Source organism: Paramisgurnus dabryanus, chromosome 7 (genome assembly GCF_030506205.2).
Source record: "Paramisgurnus dabryanus chromosome 7, PD_genome_1.1, whole genome shotgun sequence".
In the NCBI taxonomy this organism is placed as follows: domain Eukaryota; kingdom Metazoa; phylum Chordata; class Actinopteri; order Cypriniformes; family Cobitidae; genus Paramisgurnus; species Paramisgurnus dabryanus.
This window is the reverse complement of record NC_133343.1, coordinates 14441047-14459839: the sequence shown is the minus strand read 5'-3', so window position 1 is coordinate 14459839 and position 18793 is coordinate 14441047. Positions and strand designations below refer to the sequence as shown.

The window sequence follows — 18793 nt, the reverse complement described above, 5'->3', positions numbered from 1 at the left end:
GTGCCCTTTTCGGCTTGACCCCGGTGATTGCTGCTTGCAGCTATATTAATAATTATTATTAGGGGTCAAGCCCCGAAGGGGCGTAGAACCCTATTGTTATTGTTAGTTTTCTTATTATTATTATTATTATTATTATTGTTATTCTTGTTCCTCGTTCTTCCACCCAAAAGTCAATGGCAGCCCATAGAACCGTACGTAGGAAAGTTATGAAATTTGGCACACATGTAGAGGACAGTCTCAGAAGTTACTATAGCAACATTTGTGTGTCTGACTGAAACCCTCTAGCGCCACCAACAGTCCAAAAATCCACTTATGTTCATGCTCATAACTTCTGACCCGTGAGTCCTAGAAACTAAATTCTTGTTTCGTCTGAATCCTTTGCTCATGTTGATTCAATTGCACACATTGATGTCATTTGTGTCATGCAAATCTCTCCGCCATTTTGAATTTTCCGTAAAACCTACTTTTTCGAACTCCTCCTAGAGCGTTCGTCCGATTTGCATGTCCTTTGGTATGTAGCATCTAGAGACACCCCAGACAAAAAGTTATCAAAAGCTTTTTGATAGACCAATGCGTTCTCATATAAATTGACAACATATATGGCGGCGAGCACGCCAAAACGGACGTGAGGCCGTATCTTCGCAAAACTTTATTGTATAGACACGAAACTTGGTATATGTCATTACAGTCATGACCTGAGGGTGCCTGCAACATTTCGTCACAGCGCCACCTAGTGGTCACGAGATTCGAAAAATGCCTATTCTAGCTTATAACTACTTCAAACTTGAGCCTAAAATCACGAAGGTGGTCTTGTTAGATTCCTTGAGGCATGCCGAGGCAAATGATAGCAAACGGTTTTTGGTCGGCCATTTTGGGTGTCGGCCATTTTGAATTTTCTCATTAAGTTCACTATTTCACAAACAGAATGACATATCGCTACGAAATTTGGCATGGTTTATCAGTGACATGTTCTGAGCGCACCTATAAATCTTTAGGACAGCGCCACCTAGTGGTCAGGATATGTAAATAAATTGTTTAAAATCTTTATATCATTTGATAAAATTGCCACTATGACATAAGACTTCACTCTGTTGATTCCTTGGCTCATGCTGAGTCCGACTGTACCAAATATGTCTGAGTCAAACCTACTTCCTGTCAGCCATTTTGAATTATATTGAACACCTACTTTTTCGAACTCCTCCTAGAGCGCTTGTATGATTGGCTTGATTTTTGGCATGCATCATCTAGAGACACTCCAGACAAAAAGTTATCAAAAGCTTTTCGGTAGACCTATCCGTTGTCGTAAAATGCATCAAAGAATGCGAGGGCGAGCAAGCCAAAATGTGTTTGAGCCTGTATCTTCGCAAAACTTTTGCGTTTTAATATGAGACTTGGTATATGTCATAACAGTGATGACCTGAGGGTGCATGCAACATTTCGTCACACTGCCCCCTACTGGTCACGAGATATAAAAAATATTTATTTTTGCTTATAACTACTGCAAACTTGAATGTAAAATTATGAGACTGGTCTTGTTAGATTTCTTGAGGCATACCGAGTCAAACGATACCAAATGGTTTTTGGTCGGCCATTTTGTGTGTCGGCCATTTTGAAATTTTTCTTTAAGTTCAAGTATTTCAGAAACGCAATTGCGTATTGTTATGAAACTTGGTATGGTTATCAGCAACATGTTCTGAGAGGACTTGTAAACTTTTCGGTGCCCCCTAGTGGTCAAGAGATTTGAAGCTATATCTCTGCATCTCTTTATCGTATTTACACCAAATTTGGTGGGTGTCACAATTTATTGTTTTTCAGTGCCCCCTAGTGGTCAATTCATTTAAGGCTTTATCTCCGTATCGTTTTATTGTATTTACACTAAATTTGGTATGTGTCATCACAGTCATGACCTGGGTCACCATCTATTGTTTTTCACAGTGTCCCCTAGTGTCATCACAGTCATAAAATCATGAGATTTTTTCTTTTTTTCATTGTCTCACCTTTTGGTCAAATTTTGAGTTAGAAACCATCATCCACTAGTGGTCAAGTGTAACACTGAAATCATAGAAATGTAAGTACAATGTGCAATACTACATGAGAAAGGTAACAAAAGAAAAATTCACATGGAGCATACATGTTATCTAAATAGATATACAATGTGTGTAGTAAAGATTAATATGAATATGAGGCTATATATTTGTAAAGCTGTAGTGTAGGCTTAAGATGCTTGATTTATATCATCACAGGTCACATTTGAGGGTTGATGCATAGTGTCATCTCAGAGCCACCTACTGGTGGGAAAATATGTAAATAACTATATTTCCTTCTTACTCATGAAATACTTATTTTGTCTGCCATTTTAAAAATTGTTCCCTTCAGTTCCTGGTATACAAAACAGGCAATAAATATAAAGTAATGGTAAGAAGAACACTGGGATGAAAAAAGCATTCATAATAAAATGTTTAATAATGAATACAGTAATTACAGAATATATTCATGTGTCATGTAAAATTACTCAATCTTACAGAGGTGAAATGATGCACAGATATGATATATTTGGACATATGGTGATTATGGTTCAATTTTCAGTAAGTGTAAACAAGGGGTTGTTGAATGTTTTGTGCCTTTGGTCCCCTTAAAAGGGAGACAAATTTCCAAAGACCTCTTAAAATGACAGTTACTAAGCATATTCTTCCATTAAAACATATTTTAAACTTATATTAAAGTGATTAAATTTAAGAGGTTATTTAGATGTTTGTTTAGTTAAAATTACATTTGATTTGACAGTTATACTGTTTAAATTATCTTAAATGTTTTAATAAAATCAAAAGTAGCAATACCCACATTGTACTTAGATTGCCCTTCTTAAGAATACAATGCAATTATATAAAACAGATTATTTTACAGATTATCTGGCAAAACAATTAGGGACTCCAGGGGTTCACAGCTCCCACTTTTGAGATCCCTGGCATAAACTATAAAGTTTAAGGAACTACAGCAGTCCTTTGCTTGATATCCACAACCACACCCATTGTATTTGTCGTGACATTAATATACATTCTCATTGTATATGTAGCTGGAACTGCAACATATACGTTGGAATGTTGTATATAGTATATGCTGCATATACTGCAATGTTTTATAAAGAAAAAAGAAAAAAATGACAATAAACAAGGTATCGCATATATATGCTATATCATGTCTGTCTTGTAATGTAAAAGAAATAGTTCTTCACAATGTGATAGAAAATGTTGAAAAAATTTGGCTTGATAGTCCTGTCCTGTTGTAACCAGCTCTGGACATTCAAAAGGAATAGCCGGGATGACCAGGATGCTACTGTGTGTCATACTGATGTAGTGTTGTGTCCACCATAGCACACCTTTCTGCAAAAAAAGTTCAAAATTGTAATGTTATTTGCTTTGATGAAGAAAAAAATATAAATTATTGTACATAAACAATTATGAATAAAATGCACTTACTTTATGTAGCATGGTAATTTTATAACAGATGTCCAGTGTTTTTTTTTTTGTATTTTGGTGTGGTGGACATCCGATGAAAAATGATGAGATGTGATTGTTTAATTTAAACAAGAACATGTGAAAATTGACTGTTGTCAACCAGAAGATGAATGTTCAGCTGTGGTGTCATCATATACATTCTAAAACATAAAAAGTATAAAAATATTATTTAGTAATTTAAAAAAAATTGAAAATGTATATAATTAATAACAAAAAACTGAATAAAAAATACTAACCTTAAGTGTTAATGTACATGCTTATTCCATCACCACACATGAATAAATGACTGAGATAAGTACTGTTGAAGATGAATAAATGTTGATTGGTAGATCCGTTGTGTTGTAACGACAGTTGATGTGAATGACATTAAAAAGGAAGTCATCCCGATGTAGTGTTGTGTTCACCATAGTACATCTTTTTGCAATAAAAGAAAGCAGATTATTATGGTGTTATGTATTTTGAAGTGAAAGATATAAAGGCTAAACAAATTTATATAACAAAATTATGAATAAAAATACACCTACTGTTTGTAAAATGGTAAGTGTTAACTTGATGCAGTGTTGTGTTCACCATAGTACATGTTTCTACAATAAAAGAAAACATTATTATGGTGCTATGTATTTTGAAGTGAAAGATATAAAGGCTAAACAAATTTATATAACAAAATTATGAATAAAAATGCACTTACTTTATGTAAAATGGTAAATGTATTTCTGATGCACAGTCTTCTTATTGCTGTATTCTGGTGTACATCAGTTGAAGATAGATGATGTTGTTGTTTCATGTAAACTTTAAGATGACAATTCGAGTTTTTTTCAACCACAAGGTAAAGGTTGAGCTGTGGTTTTTGCATATACATTCTAAAACATAAAAAGTAAGTAATGATTAATCACTAAAAAAATGATGAGCATGTGAATCATAAAAAATATGAAGAATAATACTAACCTTAAGTTTCAATGCACGATTCTTCAAACACCAACAGTAGTTATCTCAGTCATTTAGTCATGTGTGGCTTTGAAATATTTGCTGAAATATTACTGTTCATTTTTGTTAGATGTCAAAGAGTCACATGTAATTGTTTAACAGTGGTTAAGAAGCATGTTTGTACATAAAGTCAAGATGATGTTTGGCTTGTATAAAACAAAAATAAACAAATCTTGAACTGTGCTTAAAATGCAATAAATGTAGAAAATAAAACTTGCAAAACGCAGCAGATTACAAAGAAAAACACAAATAAAAGTAAATAAACAAGATGATGTTTGGCTTGTATAAAACAAAATTAAAAAAAATCTAGAACTGTGCTTAAAATGCAATAAATGTAGAAAATAAAACTTGCAAAACGCAGCAGATTACAAAGAAAAACACAAATAAAAGTAAATAAACAAGACGATGTTTGGCTTGTATAAAACAAAAGTAAAAAAACTCTTGAACTGTGCTTAAAATGCAATAAATGTAGAAAATAGGTGTGGTTGTGATAAGAACTAAAACTTGCAAAATGCAGCAGATTACAAAGAAAAACACAAATAAAAGTAAGTAAACAAGATGTTTGGCTTGTATAAAACAAACAAACAAAAAAATTCTTGAACTGTGCTTAAAATGCAATAAATGTAGAAAATGGGTGTGGTTGTGATAAGAACTAAAACTTGCAAAACGCAGCAGATTACAAAGAAAAACACAAACAAAAGTAAATAAATAAATAAAACAAGCAAAGGACTGCTGAAACAAACAGTATAACTGTCATACAGCAACCCCTGTCACCTCCCACCCAGTGTCCCCTACCCTTACATGCCCTTACCCAGGGAGCCGCTGTGATTAATTCCTCCCTAACCTCCCACCCCAATGGCCAGCGGAGTATTTATATGTACTATTACAACAGTGACATAAGTATAGCCTGATGGAAGCTGTAGTAGGTTTGTGCAACCTCAACATGTATACATTTAATGTCTTTTGTGTACACATGGTCTATTAATGTACCCTTTTCTGTAGTAGCAGTTTTTATCTGTTGACTGTATCCATGATATTGCATCAATTTCACAATTGTGGATGAAGTAAAAAGATCTTCATTAAAGTCTCCCATGATTATTTTCTGTCCAGGATGCTTCTCCATTTCATCAATAACAAGTAATAACTGCTGTCGAAACAGATCAGGATTATAAGAATTAGGTCTATACAAAAGTGCTGCAGTCAAACTGATACATGGAATTACAAAGTATAAGCATTCTAAGTTGGAGTACTCAGGAATAAACAAATTACACTCAATGTTCTCAGAACAATACAATCCAACACCACCTCCTCTCTGGTGTTTTAATTCGGTATAAAGTGCAGTGCTGTTGTCATAACACTTAGATCTTGGGTTGTGTGAGAACACATATCCTGGTATCTGTGGTTCTTGGTCATTAACATTTAGCCATGTTTCTGTCAAACAAATACAATCAGCGTTCATCAGAACTGTATGTGACAGGACATCCTGAAAGTGAGCTTTTAGACTTTGCACATTAAGCAGTGCTATTCTAAATGTACCAAAGGATTTACTAAAACTGTACTTGTCCAATTTTATTTTTGTCATATCTTTCAAAGACAACTCGATTTTTTCATTACAAAATATGACAGATTCTTTAAAGTCCTCAATGATTAATCCACTAAGAGACCTAACTCGGCTTAAAGCAACATATGCTTGTCCTGCTGTAAAGATTTTATTAAGTGAAACAACAGCTTTATCTACTGTGAGTCCTTGTACTTTGTGAACTGTACATGCCCATGCCAATCTGAGTGGAAATTGCCGTCTTATGCCACCAGCATTTGTGACCTGGTCTTCTTGTACTTCAATTACAGTTGAATTTGGAAAAAGTGTGTAACGTTTTTTGCATCTTTGAACTTTCCCAACAGTTGGATTATCAAACTCTACATAAATAGCTGATGGGAAATCGTCATTATCTTCACCTTTTTTCTGACTTTCACTTATGTGAACAACCGTACCAAAAGCTCCATTGACAAGACCGTCTGCTACATCAATATTTTTCTTTAACATAACCCTTGCTCCAACACCCAAGGAAATGCATTTAGATAGACATGAGTTGAAAACTGTAGCGTGGTATCCAACTTTACGTTCCATTCTTCCAGTTTTTGAGTTTCTGATATAATCCTGAGCATTTATACTAATTGCATCTGGACAACACTCATGTAGTCTTTCAATGTTGTATTTATCAACCTCGCTATTTGTAGCAAATATGTGAAGGTCATTACATCTCTCCCCTGTTTCACATTTTTTCAACACATCAATATCAGTAGTGGTAAGATCTTCACTTTTCTTATGAACTCTCATGCGATTTAACATTCCAGCAAAAGATGCATCTTGTTGTCTAACAACTTTAGTTAATTCAGCAAGCTCAAAGTTGCTTTCCCATAGGTTGACTCCTTTTGAATCAGCATAAAGAGCAGTTCCTTTCACAGGTGGTAACTGATAGAAATCACCCACAGCAATAATGCTGACTTTTCCAAATAAAGAGTAATCACCAGTTTGTTTTATTTGTCGCAGCCTTCCATGAATGTATGACAACAGACGATGGTCAACCATAGAGACTTCATCAATAATCAAAATTTGCAGGTTACCCATTTTGATACGTAAAGAATTTATTTTGTCATCACTAAGCGGTTGATATGGCAATCTGACATTTGCACCAATTGAAAATGTATTATGAACAGTTGAAGCACCAACATTAAAGGCTGCTACTCCTGTCGAAGCTGTCAAAAGCACAGTAACATCATCAGGATTTTCAGACAGCTGAGATAACAATCTGCAAGATTCATAGTGTATTGCCTTAATTAAATGACTTTTTCCTGTGCCTGCTCCACCAGTGATAAACATTCTGATAGGTTCAGGGTTTTGTCCAAGTACTTTTTGTAAACACCACTGACGGACTTTATAGAATATGTCAGACTGTTCCTCATTTAATGATCGCAGTAAATGTAACGCTTCATTTCTAGGCAATGTGGTATGGTTTGTTTGTACAGTAGAAATAGTTTGTTGGTTTCCTGTAAGATCTGGAATAAGGTTTTGAGTGTTATCTTCATCAGGCAATACTTTATTCTGCATCAGTTCCATACATTCGTGACGTTCTCTTTCAGTTTCAGGACATATTGCAGCCCAAGCATCCTCTAAATCTATATCCTGCTCCAAAAGCTGCTTAGCTCGGTCTAATTTATCAGAGTCCTTTTCAAACAATTCTCTGTTGCAATCAACAATTAATTTCACATTTTGCATTCCAGATTTAGTTTTTATGACACCACTGTTGTAGTACTCCTCATATGTCTTATAGTTGCTTGGCTTCAAGTGACAGTCATCATAATGTGGTAGAAAAAGCTGCAATAGTGCATGATAGTATTTTTCTGGATCTTTTGTGGGCGAAAATCTCGGATATCTGACAACAGCTGGCTCGGTTCGTGTTCTTCGTTTCACATAACCACAGTTATTATTGAGTTTAATAACTTCAGTTTCTGCATTTTGTTTTTGTGACAAAACTTCTGATTTTGTCAAAACTCTGTACTCAGAACAAAAACTGGCAAGACAAAGATTAAGTAGTGGTTGTTTCTGTGGTCTGTTCTTGTACCTATCAACAAAACTTGTCATCCAAAGACTGCTTTCATCATCAGACTGTTCTTTCTTCACTTTATTCTTAAGCACATTTAAAGGCAAACTCATCTTTACAGGATTTGGTCCTATTGGAATAAATTGTACTTTACGTGAGCATTCCTTTAAATGCATGCCTGTCAGTCTGTACACCGCTTCTTGCGCGGAAATTTCGCGGCTGTGCAAATAAACACTTCCCAATTGCTTTAAAGATGCCTTAGCTTCAAGATTTCCATTCATAGCTTCATTTTGCGTACGTTGAAGCAAAAGTCCCATTTCTTGTTCTGCTTTTGTAATGTAGCTTAGTATATAAACTACTACAGAAAAGGCATCTGTGACATACTGAATATCCATATTTCCTTGCCAAGCACGCAGTAAATCTCTGTTATACTGGTTTACCCAAATATCTTTTGGATTTCGTTTCAAGACAATGGATTTCTTTTTAGAACATTTGTTGTATGCTTTTTCAAAGACAGCCTGACAAATACCCACAGAAGAGAATAAATCATCAGTTGAATCAAAAATAACATCAGAGTTTAAAGCATTTTTGATTTTTTGTAAAATGGCATTTGCTGTGTCATCTTCATTTTTCCCTTTAAACTCGTCTGCATTAGATGCTCTTGTAATAAAGGTACGGCTAGATGGAGGTCTTGGAAAATTAAAACGACATACTGTATTTTTCTTGCGACATGTTTTTGAATGTCTTGTACTGTGCTTCTGCACACTGTTTACTGTTTCAAAGAGTTCTATGTCTTGTTCTGGCGGTGTCTCACAGGTGATATATGTGTCAATGAAATCAGCAACCACAGGATCATTAGCTTCATCATCATCATTAAGCTTTGGAGCATTTTCTACCCAAAACAGGCAGTGAACGTGAGGAGAACCACGTTGTTGGAATTCAACACGATAAAAATAGTCTTTTATTTTACCGATAGGTTCAGCTGGTGACATAATGACATGTTTCAAAAAACAATGCCATCTGTGATCAAACATTCTTGCTGCAGTGACAGGATTTTTTCGTATAAGTTCGCATTTCTCAGCCCAGGCAAGTTGATCTAAATTGATTTGTTTGCCCTCTTGTTTAATAATGGTGTTCAACATTTCAGGCCATCTCATATCAGCAGAACTAAAAGATGCAAAGAATGTTGGTATGCCAAGTTGTCTAATTAAAGCAAATAGATCTTTCTGTGTAGACATCCAATAGGGAGGGGTCCCTCTGACTGGTCTCAAAAACTTATATCCTTCATCAAACTTAAGTATATTTTGCAAGGAATCAGGATTTGTCAGCATATCTGGTGTCAGCTCTGATAAACTACCTTTCTCAAAACCTTTTCGTAATGCAATTGAGACATTAGACAGAATTTGCTCAACTTCTGATATATACTGAGCATAAAAAATGAAGTCTGAATTCTGAGCAAAACGTCCATCAGCATTTAATATTCGTGCATTCAGGTATCTTGACAATGTGATTTTTTCTGGTCTGTCATCGTGAAATGTTGGACCACCAGTCGGATAGAGAAAAGGGAAGCACTTAGCCTCATTGGTTTCATCTGATAACAACCTGACAGGACTGTTACCTTCACCTGGTGCTACATTTAGTACATCATGAAAATGTTGATCAATTATTTCTGAACCAATGTCAACAGGCTGTAGTGATGTGTCTGACAAAAGTCCACCTTGCTCCTTGATATATGTAAGGTCTTCCTGTGTTTCATCATCAGCTACCTTCTCATCGTCACTGTTATCAGAAACATTATCTTCTTGCATTTCATTACCATCAGCCTCGTCAGGTTCATTCAAGTTGTTAATCCACTGCTCATTAAACTCCACATCTTTATACATCTTGTTTTTTTTCACCAAATATACTAAAGCATTTCTGACATGATCGGTGTGGACATATTTAAATTCATAATGGCCTTTGTATGTCAATTTTCGTTTCAGTTTGATTTTTATCATATGATCATCACATTCATTTCGTGGAAGTATGTTGGTCATGTTTGTAGTATTAACCGGAATACAGACAACAGGTCCATGGCAACCCCTCTGCCCACCTCTGGGAAGACATAGCAATTTAAGAAAAGGAATATTGAGTGATATTAGATGTTGTTCCAATGAGTTTAGACATTTTAATTCTTTAGGAATGTCCTCCAAATGCATATTGTTGGCAACACTCTCTTCAGGTAGTTGTCCTCTAAGGATTTTTCGATGGCATGTATAACATATCCACAAATTACAGGCTAAATGACCAGATAAATTACAACTGCGCTCACATTCAGTGTCACATACATGTAAATACTTCAGTGTGATGCATCTTTTACTTAAATCAGCTATGTGCTGTCCTTTTTGTTCATAGCAATCAGATTTACACTCAATAACTTGTTTCCTAAACAATAAACGATGACATACACAACAAACGCATTCTGGACCACTGTTGACTTCTTGATGAAACCGACTAATAGTAGCATCAATGTTTTTTTGTCTTTCTCTTTGTTTTGCATAGATTTCACATCCTTTCTGTATTTTACTCATGCGAAAGTTTGCATCATTATGATATTTATCCTTAGAATATTCACGAACACTGGCATTAAAAGTGGGATTTGTGCAATATTTATGTTTAGAATATTCACAAACACTAGCTTTAAAAATGGGATTTGTGCTATATTTATCCTTAGAATATTCACGAACACTGGCATTAAAAGTGGGATTTGTGCTATATTTATCCTTAGAATATTCACGAACACTGGCTTTAAAAATGGGATTTGTGCTATATTTATCCTTAGAATATTCACGAACACTGGCTTTAAAAATGGGATTTGTGCTATATTTATCCTTAGAATATTCACAAACACTGGCTTTAAAAAGGGGATTTGTGCTATATTTATCCTTAGAATATTCACGAACACTGGCATTGAACGTGGGATTTGTGTTGTATTTATACTTAGAATATTCACGAACACTGGCTTTAAAAATGGGATTTGTGCTATATTTATGCTTAGAATAGTCACATAAGTTAGATTTATAGACTTTGTTGGTTTTGTATTTGATATGAGAATATTGCCTAACACATGCTTGAAAATCAACATCTGTGGAATATTTGTCCTTTGATTTTTTACGTTTTGAGTCCTGAATGTTAATATTAGTCTTATATTTACTTTGAAGGAGTTGAAGTGTTCTCTCCTTATATTTAGTGTCATGACAATACTTGTTTTTAGACATTTCAGTCTTTTTCAGTCTGTATTCAATATTAGCACAATATTTAGTTTTGGACATTTTATTTTTTTTCTGTCTGTATCCAATGTCTTCACTACATTTCCTTTTGGAGAATTCTATCTTTTTACGTCTGTATTCTGTGTCATCATAGTATTTAGATTTCATACTAAGTTTTTTTCTTTGTCTGAAATCATTATCACTGTGGTATCTCTCACGCTGTCTTTTACATTTGATCTGGTCTGCTGTGTCATTTAACTTCCTTTTTCGTAAACACTGTGTAAGGCTTTCATTACCGCATACACTTTTGCATGCTCCTGCACAAACATTTATTTCATTTTTATGTGTAACACATGTGACAATTTCAAAGTGATTTTCATTACAGTGCTTCAGATATATAGCATTATCTGTAAATACTCGATCAGTTGGTGCATGTACATTCCATCTGTCATCATTGAAAGTAAAAATATTTGTTTTCAGCAAATCGGCCGTACAAAAAATGTCTATTTCTGTGGCCCACGATCCAGAATAATACATTTTACGTTGTGTCAAATAATCTTTAACTGATCTGTACTCTTCTCTTAAATACCTTATAAATTTAGAACTGTTAGCGTTAAGGTGTTTCACAACTTCACGTCGGATTTTCAGGTGTTTCTCTTCATTGCCACATAATGCATGTGCTACACATCGATAAAAGCAGTTGCCGTCTCCTTTGATGCTCTTTGTTTTACATGGTTCTCCCAAAGAACTTATATTTGTACCTTGTACACTGTTGTTTTCATTAGTCAAATGTAAGCGTGCACACAAAGCATCTTGATTTGCAGATGTTAACGGCTTAAAACTGAACTCATTATTTATAGTATTCCCCATAATGATGTCATCTGAGAGTACATTCTCATTTAACAGGACATCTGTCAAATCAACATTTTCTTGTGTATTTTTCTTATAAGGCAATTTTTCTTTATCCAATTTGCTTACATATAGCTCTTGTTTACTGTTACCATCAGTACACTTACTTAGCTTATGTTTGCTCTTGGGTGTAGTGCTTGTGGCACTGCATTGACTAGAATTACAAGTTGTGTTAGCAGCTGTGGGTTTACCAGTTGCTGTTGCTTTAACATCCATCACCTTGAGTTGTTTTCTTTCAGTGTTCAGTGAGACAACAGCAATAACAGTTTGATTATTCAACTGACTATCACCAAGTGGTTTGGGTGCATTTGGTTCCTTATTGCAATCTTTTATGCATATGCCTTCTGTAGGTCTCGAATCATGGTACAATAATTTATCTAGATCTGCTGCACTTTTTACATCATTAACATTTGTTCTGCTTTGACTATTAGGGACTGAAAAGGCACCTGCATTTCTGTCACACAAGCTTGGCTTGATTCCTGTTACCTCAAATGGAATATATGCATTGCCAAACCTATTAGCAAAGTCATAGAAATACCTGATAACATGATCAATGTTGCTGTAATAAGCTACAAAGCTTGTTGCAGATCTGTATTGTTGGCCATTAATAAAACTGGTTGCATGTGAATCTACAATGGCATACAAATTACCTTGTTTTATAATTGCACATGTATTGGCAGCAATAGTTACCAAACAAGCATCAAAATCAAGCAGCGATCGCTCCACTGCTACATGAAATGGCATTGCAAAATCTCCCACTTCTGCATCATACTCAAAAACATCAGTAAAGCCACCGAAAGATGAACCAAACTTTATTTCAAAATATTTGTCACAGTACGTACATGTTCTGGGAAGTTCTGGAATCAATATGTATTCACACTGGCCTTTTCCTATTTGCCTTGTATTTTTTAAAACAACATAAAGGTCATTTCCCTTATTCAGTACATTATCCAAATCTGCAGTTTGCCATGTCAAAACATTTTTTACACAGTGCTGAAGTACAGATGTTAAACTGATAGCCGCACACTGCTTATTTCTTGTATTACCAAATCGCATATCGTCTTGACTGAACGATCCTCTTATAACTGATCCATCCAGTACTTTATCAGCTTCATTGGCAGATACCTTGTCAATCACATGCACTTTCTCATTGACAGTCTTATTGGCAGTCCCATGGACTTTCTCAATGACAGTTTTATTGGCAGTCCCATGGACTTTCTCAATGACAGTTTCAATGACAGTTTCAATGACAGTTTTATTGGCAGTCGCGTGGACTTTCTCATTGACAGTTTTGGCAGTCACGTGGACTTTCTCATTGGCAGTTTTGGCAGTCACATGGACTTTTTCATTGACAGTTTTGGGACAATAAATTGTCGGTATTGGAGCACTTTTGAGAGGAGGCCCAACCTCATATGCGGGTCTTTTTACAAGAGGCTCAACATGGCTGACAACAGCCATGCGCCTCTTAGCCGCCTCAGATCTCCGGAATCCCTTTTTACGTGGCATCTGCAAAAACATAACAAATAAGAAACTGTTAATACAAAAAATATTATGCATATACACTTCATTTTTTTACAATGTTTTAATTTATTAACATTGGTGTACTTAAAGGGATAGTTCACTTTAAAAAGAAAATTCTGTCATCATTTACTCATCCTCATGTTGTTCTTAACCTGTATGAATTTCTTTTTCTGATTAACACAAAAGAAGGTTTTTTGAGAAATGATGGCAAACACAGACAGGAAGTGACAATAGACTTCCATAGTAGGAACAAAAAGATATGATGGAATTTACTGGATATCGTCAACTGTGTGCTTACAATCATTTATCAAATTTTGTCTTCATTTATCACAAAAAATCATTTAGCCAAAATATTTTTTCCTACTATGGAAGTCTATGGTCACTTCCTGCTGTGTGTTTACCATCATTTCTCAAAATACCTTCTTGTGTGTTCATCAGAAAAAAGACATTCATACAGGTTTAGAACAACATGGGGAAGAGTAAATGATGACAGAATTTTTATTTTAATGTGAACTAACCCTTTAAAAGCTAAAGTGAATCTAGAAATTATACATTTTCATTTTAACAACAAGTGTTTTGGATTTCTTATTTAGAAAGCTTTTATTGGCTACTGCTTGTTTGCAAGTTAAAATAACATAAAAGGATTATGAAATAAATGTATGCGACTTTATGCTGTATATTTCATGTGTCCTGAAGAAATCCAAACTATAATGTATATGCACAACAACACTATCATTTTTAGTATTGTACAATAAAGGATACTACAATACTGAACAAGGAAACGGCTTCACTGATGAAACGTGCATGACCATTCCTTTCGCTATATAACGCATCTCTACTAATGAATTAAAAACAAAAGAAATAGAAGATATTGGCCAGAATAAGTTTTACAAAGTAGTAAATCAGGATGAAACCAGTAAGTACAGGCTATATAATTTGTGTGTTTAATTTAGGCTATTTATTTATTTTTGTCCCTGTACGCCAATCGGAGACGAAGTTTACTGTGCTGATATTCTGAGAGCTTTCTAGTCTTGCGGCAGTCATCAGCAGCGCCTTGCATCGCCCAATCAGCAAATGATGGGCAAGTGCCTTTTTACATGTCCTTAATTTAGTGTATTTGGATAAGGGCTGTACATAACAAAAACCCTGCAATTCTTGTGCGTGTTTCATCAGTAAAGTCGGTTCGGTGATTAATATTAAATCGCCATTAGCTGCTTTCAGATGGAGCAGCATTTACTATACAGAGCCCTAGTTCACAGAGAAATTAGGCAAAATCGGCTTCATAATTAAAAAAAAATTTACTCCGATAATCTATGCGCTTTTGGCTAGCTTCTCTGTCAACCACAGGTCTGTGTAATAAATGCCACTCCATCTGAAAGCAGATGATGGCGTTTTACTTTATTTTTACTGATGAGACACGCATTAGAATCGCAGGCGATTTTTTGCGCAACCATAATCCAAATACATTGAATTAAGGCCATGTTAATGTCCTGATGGTTTGTAATATAATCCACTAGCTAGCCTACCTGTAGTTTCTCTTTCAGCATGTTTGCTTGTGCTTTACAGAATCACAATTTAAACTTCTGAAACATTTTCATTTTTGTATGTACGTTCAAGGTTTTAATGCATTACGTTCATATAAGGCACAAAATTAGTAATCATCTTCTCCACTTTAGTTTTTAGTGTCTAATATTACATGATGGTCTTGTCATAATTATTAAATAACATCCTAAAATCTTTTCTTTTTCATTTTTAAACACTGCACCACTTGTATTACATTATATACAAAAAATACACTTGTTGATTGATTATGTTTACACATTCCATTATATGGTGTGTAATAAGGTAAATGTTTATCAACACATTATTCTTTTCTAAAGCTAAGTCAAACACAATTATTTAAAATGTTGTTATGGGGTATTTTTAATGTGCATGATTAATTTGAATTTTTGAAAGCCCTAAAAATACATGATTTCATTTTAGACAGGTCTTATGTTCTGCTTTAGAGATAAAGCCTAGACCGGGCTTATTCTAGTACAAGACTAAAATGTATGTTTGATCTGTCTTAATTTAAACACACTTATATATCTTAACATATATCAGTGCCATTGTTTTTGCTCAAGACGCACACCAGTAATGTTTATTTATAAGGTTTGTTTTAAAAACTACTTAAATGTCCTAATATAACCTAGTAATAGGCCTAGTGCTGGATTATTCTAAACCATGTCAGGAAACTGCCCTATGATATAGCTCTATGATTTCCATTTTAGGTTGTTTACTGTATGTGCACTCTCAGAAGATAATTTACACAAGCTGTCACTGGGGTGGTACCCTTTCAAATAATACACATGTGTGAAGAGTGCATAATAACGGGTACAAATGTACCCATATCTGTATTTATTTTAAATGTATGCAAAAACGTAAAAGAACAACTTACACCACAAACATGGTAAAATTAGGGGCCATTTAAAGGGTATCGTCCCAATGACAGCTTTTGTACCTCTTATTCTGAGTATGTATGCATGATAACAGAAAGGAGTAAGCACGCGCCTTCAGCCATCTTCCTGCCAGTCAGCTTGCCTCAGACTGAAACAGTAATACATGAAATATGACACCTGCTGCTCTGTGATGTGACGCGCGTTCAACTCCGGTAAATTCAGGCAGATAATACATTCAGTTGTACTCTTTGTTCTATCTCTAACTACACTAACTGATTTAATTACAAGAACATATAAAACCAATGTTTTAAGTTGGTGCCGCTGTGGGCAAGTGATCTAAGCAAGAGATAAAAAAACCTTTTTAAAACAACATGGTTTCCTACACACGTGATTTACAAAACTTTTTAAATCCCGTTAAGTTAGTTGCAACCTTAAAGTTTCAAAGGTTCACAGATACATTATTTCGTTATGTGCCATAAATAATTAAGACTTATTACAGTTATTTCATTCGCCGGTGTCTCAGGGTGTTATTTGGCGCTTACAGAGTTATTTTTCTACTTTTGTTGTCGTGCGCGAGTCCGGCCTTTGGTCCGGCTCAGACTTTAGGAGAGGCTTCATTCACTCGGAGAAAAAACGCTTTTAACCATCAAAGGCAGCGACAGATCTCTAACAGTATTAAACAGCCATTTACTTGCAGTATATTACATTTCTCCGTAAACTAACATTTTCTATAAAACTGTTATTGTTCGAAACATTCGGTGTTTTAGCAGCCTTTCAGTAGGATTTCGGAGGCCCTAGTTATTTGGTCGACGGAGTTTTCAAACTACTCAATACACACATTCATCGTCGTATATGTGTAAAGCATTGCATAACAATTGCTATTATTTATTATCTCGATATCACTTCCGATAAAATACATAACTTACCTTTGTTTAAGAACACCAGCAACTTTATAATACACGTCACAACAGCTTCTCCACCAACGACGACAACGCATGCGTACAGTAGTGATGAATCGTTTGCAACGAGCCTGCTCTGACCTATTTGCATGTGGCACTCGATGCGTCCAATCAAATGGAAAGACAGACTAGGACTATACCATTATGTTAAAGAAGAAAGGGGGAAAGACGCTGCAAAAATCAGTGTAGTGGTACAGTCCGAGTACACAAAGCGATAGAGAGAGGAGGGGGAACAGGTGTTGTGTCGAACTCAGTTCCCCCTATGTTTCCCTTTAGTGTAGTGCTTTTATAGCGTTTTCATCACGTTACATTTAGAAAGATTAAAGATTTAAATTGGTTATACTAAAAAGGCATAATATCATGTATTTTATAATACAATTTATTAAATATTTCATACATTTGACAGTTTTCTATTAGGGTATTTCTTTTAAAATATAGCCTGTCTTTTTCTTTTTTTTCCTTTACTGGTTGTTTTAAAAATCTTATGTTTGCATACATAATTAAATAAATATTATACATATAATATGATTCATACTGTAAAAATAATTGACTTACCATTAAGAATAATACAGATACATTACAGAAATGCACACATGTACATCTCAGTAGCCATTAAAACTTTAAATATATAAATAATAAAACCTATAACGTGATAAAAACGCCATAAAAACACTACACTGAAGGGAAAAATAGGGGGAACATAGGGGGAACAGACTTCGACACAACACCGGATTTAAATATTATTATTATTCTTTATTCCAGACAGATCCATATAAAAAAAGACATACAAACATACTTATTTAAAAAACAATACACACAAGAACGGAGGGGGAAAAAGACATTTAAAAAAACATACAGGCTTTTGCTCCAGTGCTAGGTATAACTCTCGCTTCCAGAAACGAGAGTTATACCTATTTCATCTTATAACACTTTCCCTAATTACAAAAACTTATACACACCTTCTTACAGTATTTACTGATGAAAATATATGTGAATTCTGTAAAAGTCAAAAATTTGTACAAACTTCTATGAAAACTCTATTGAATTACTCTGAAAATGTCAACTTCATTACACTTTGCTTACACTTCAAACATATTAGCAACAATGTACACTTAATTTAGTTATTACACTAAACTTATTATAAATGCAAATTCTACAACTTCATGAAAACTACCATGTTTCAACAAAAAATTCTTTCCTTACAATAAGATCACATTTTACTTTATAATACCTTTTCTTTGCTACATAATTTTAAACATATAAACACCGTAAACTATCAAGAAAAACAAAGACAACTCATTTATCATAACATTATTTATTGCACATAAATAATTCAATACTGACCAAATATTCACATTACACCTCTTTTCAAACAAACATCTAAATAACAAATGCTACATATACATTTGACAAAATTTAAGTGCTCAAATTGTCATAGCATTCACATTAACAACCAATGAACAATTACTAAAATACAACACTTTATTTCTTCTCAAACTATTGGTATATCATTCACATTAGCAAACCATGTCCATTTACATCAATAACAACTATTTATTTCTTAAACTATTTCTTGCCACACCATAACAGTACCAATTGACAATGCTTTGCAGATTA

At 34.4% G+C, this 18793-nt stretch overlaps 1 protein-coding gene and 1 long non-coding RNA gene across 2 annotated transcripts; both read right to left on the bottom strand.

Moving 5' to 3' along the window:
* Window positions 1–5911: 5911 nt before the first annotated feature.
* LOC135734378 (uncharacterized) lies at window positions 5912–10671 on the bottom strand. The gene is made up of 2 exons (XM_065253253.1): window positions 6059–10671; window positions 5912–5930 (listed from the first exon to the last, which is right to left on the bottom strand). Exons 1-2 carry the CDS (start codon window positions 10669–10671, stop codon window positions 5912–5914), a joined length of 4632 nt encoding a protein of 1543 aa, XP_065109325.1.
* A 2372-nt stretch (window positions 10672–13043) lies between these two features.
* LOC135734332 (uncharacterized) lies at window positions 13044–17253 on the bottom strand. The gene is made up of 2 exons (XR_010527267.2): window positions 17144–17253; window positions 13044–13764 (listed from the first exon to the last, which is right to left on the bottom strand). It is a non-coding gene; the product is annotated as an uncharacterized lncRNA (long non-coding RNA).
* Between the last annotated feature and the right edge of the window lie 1540 nt (window positions 17254–18793).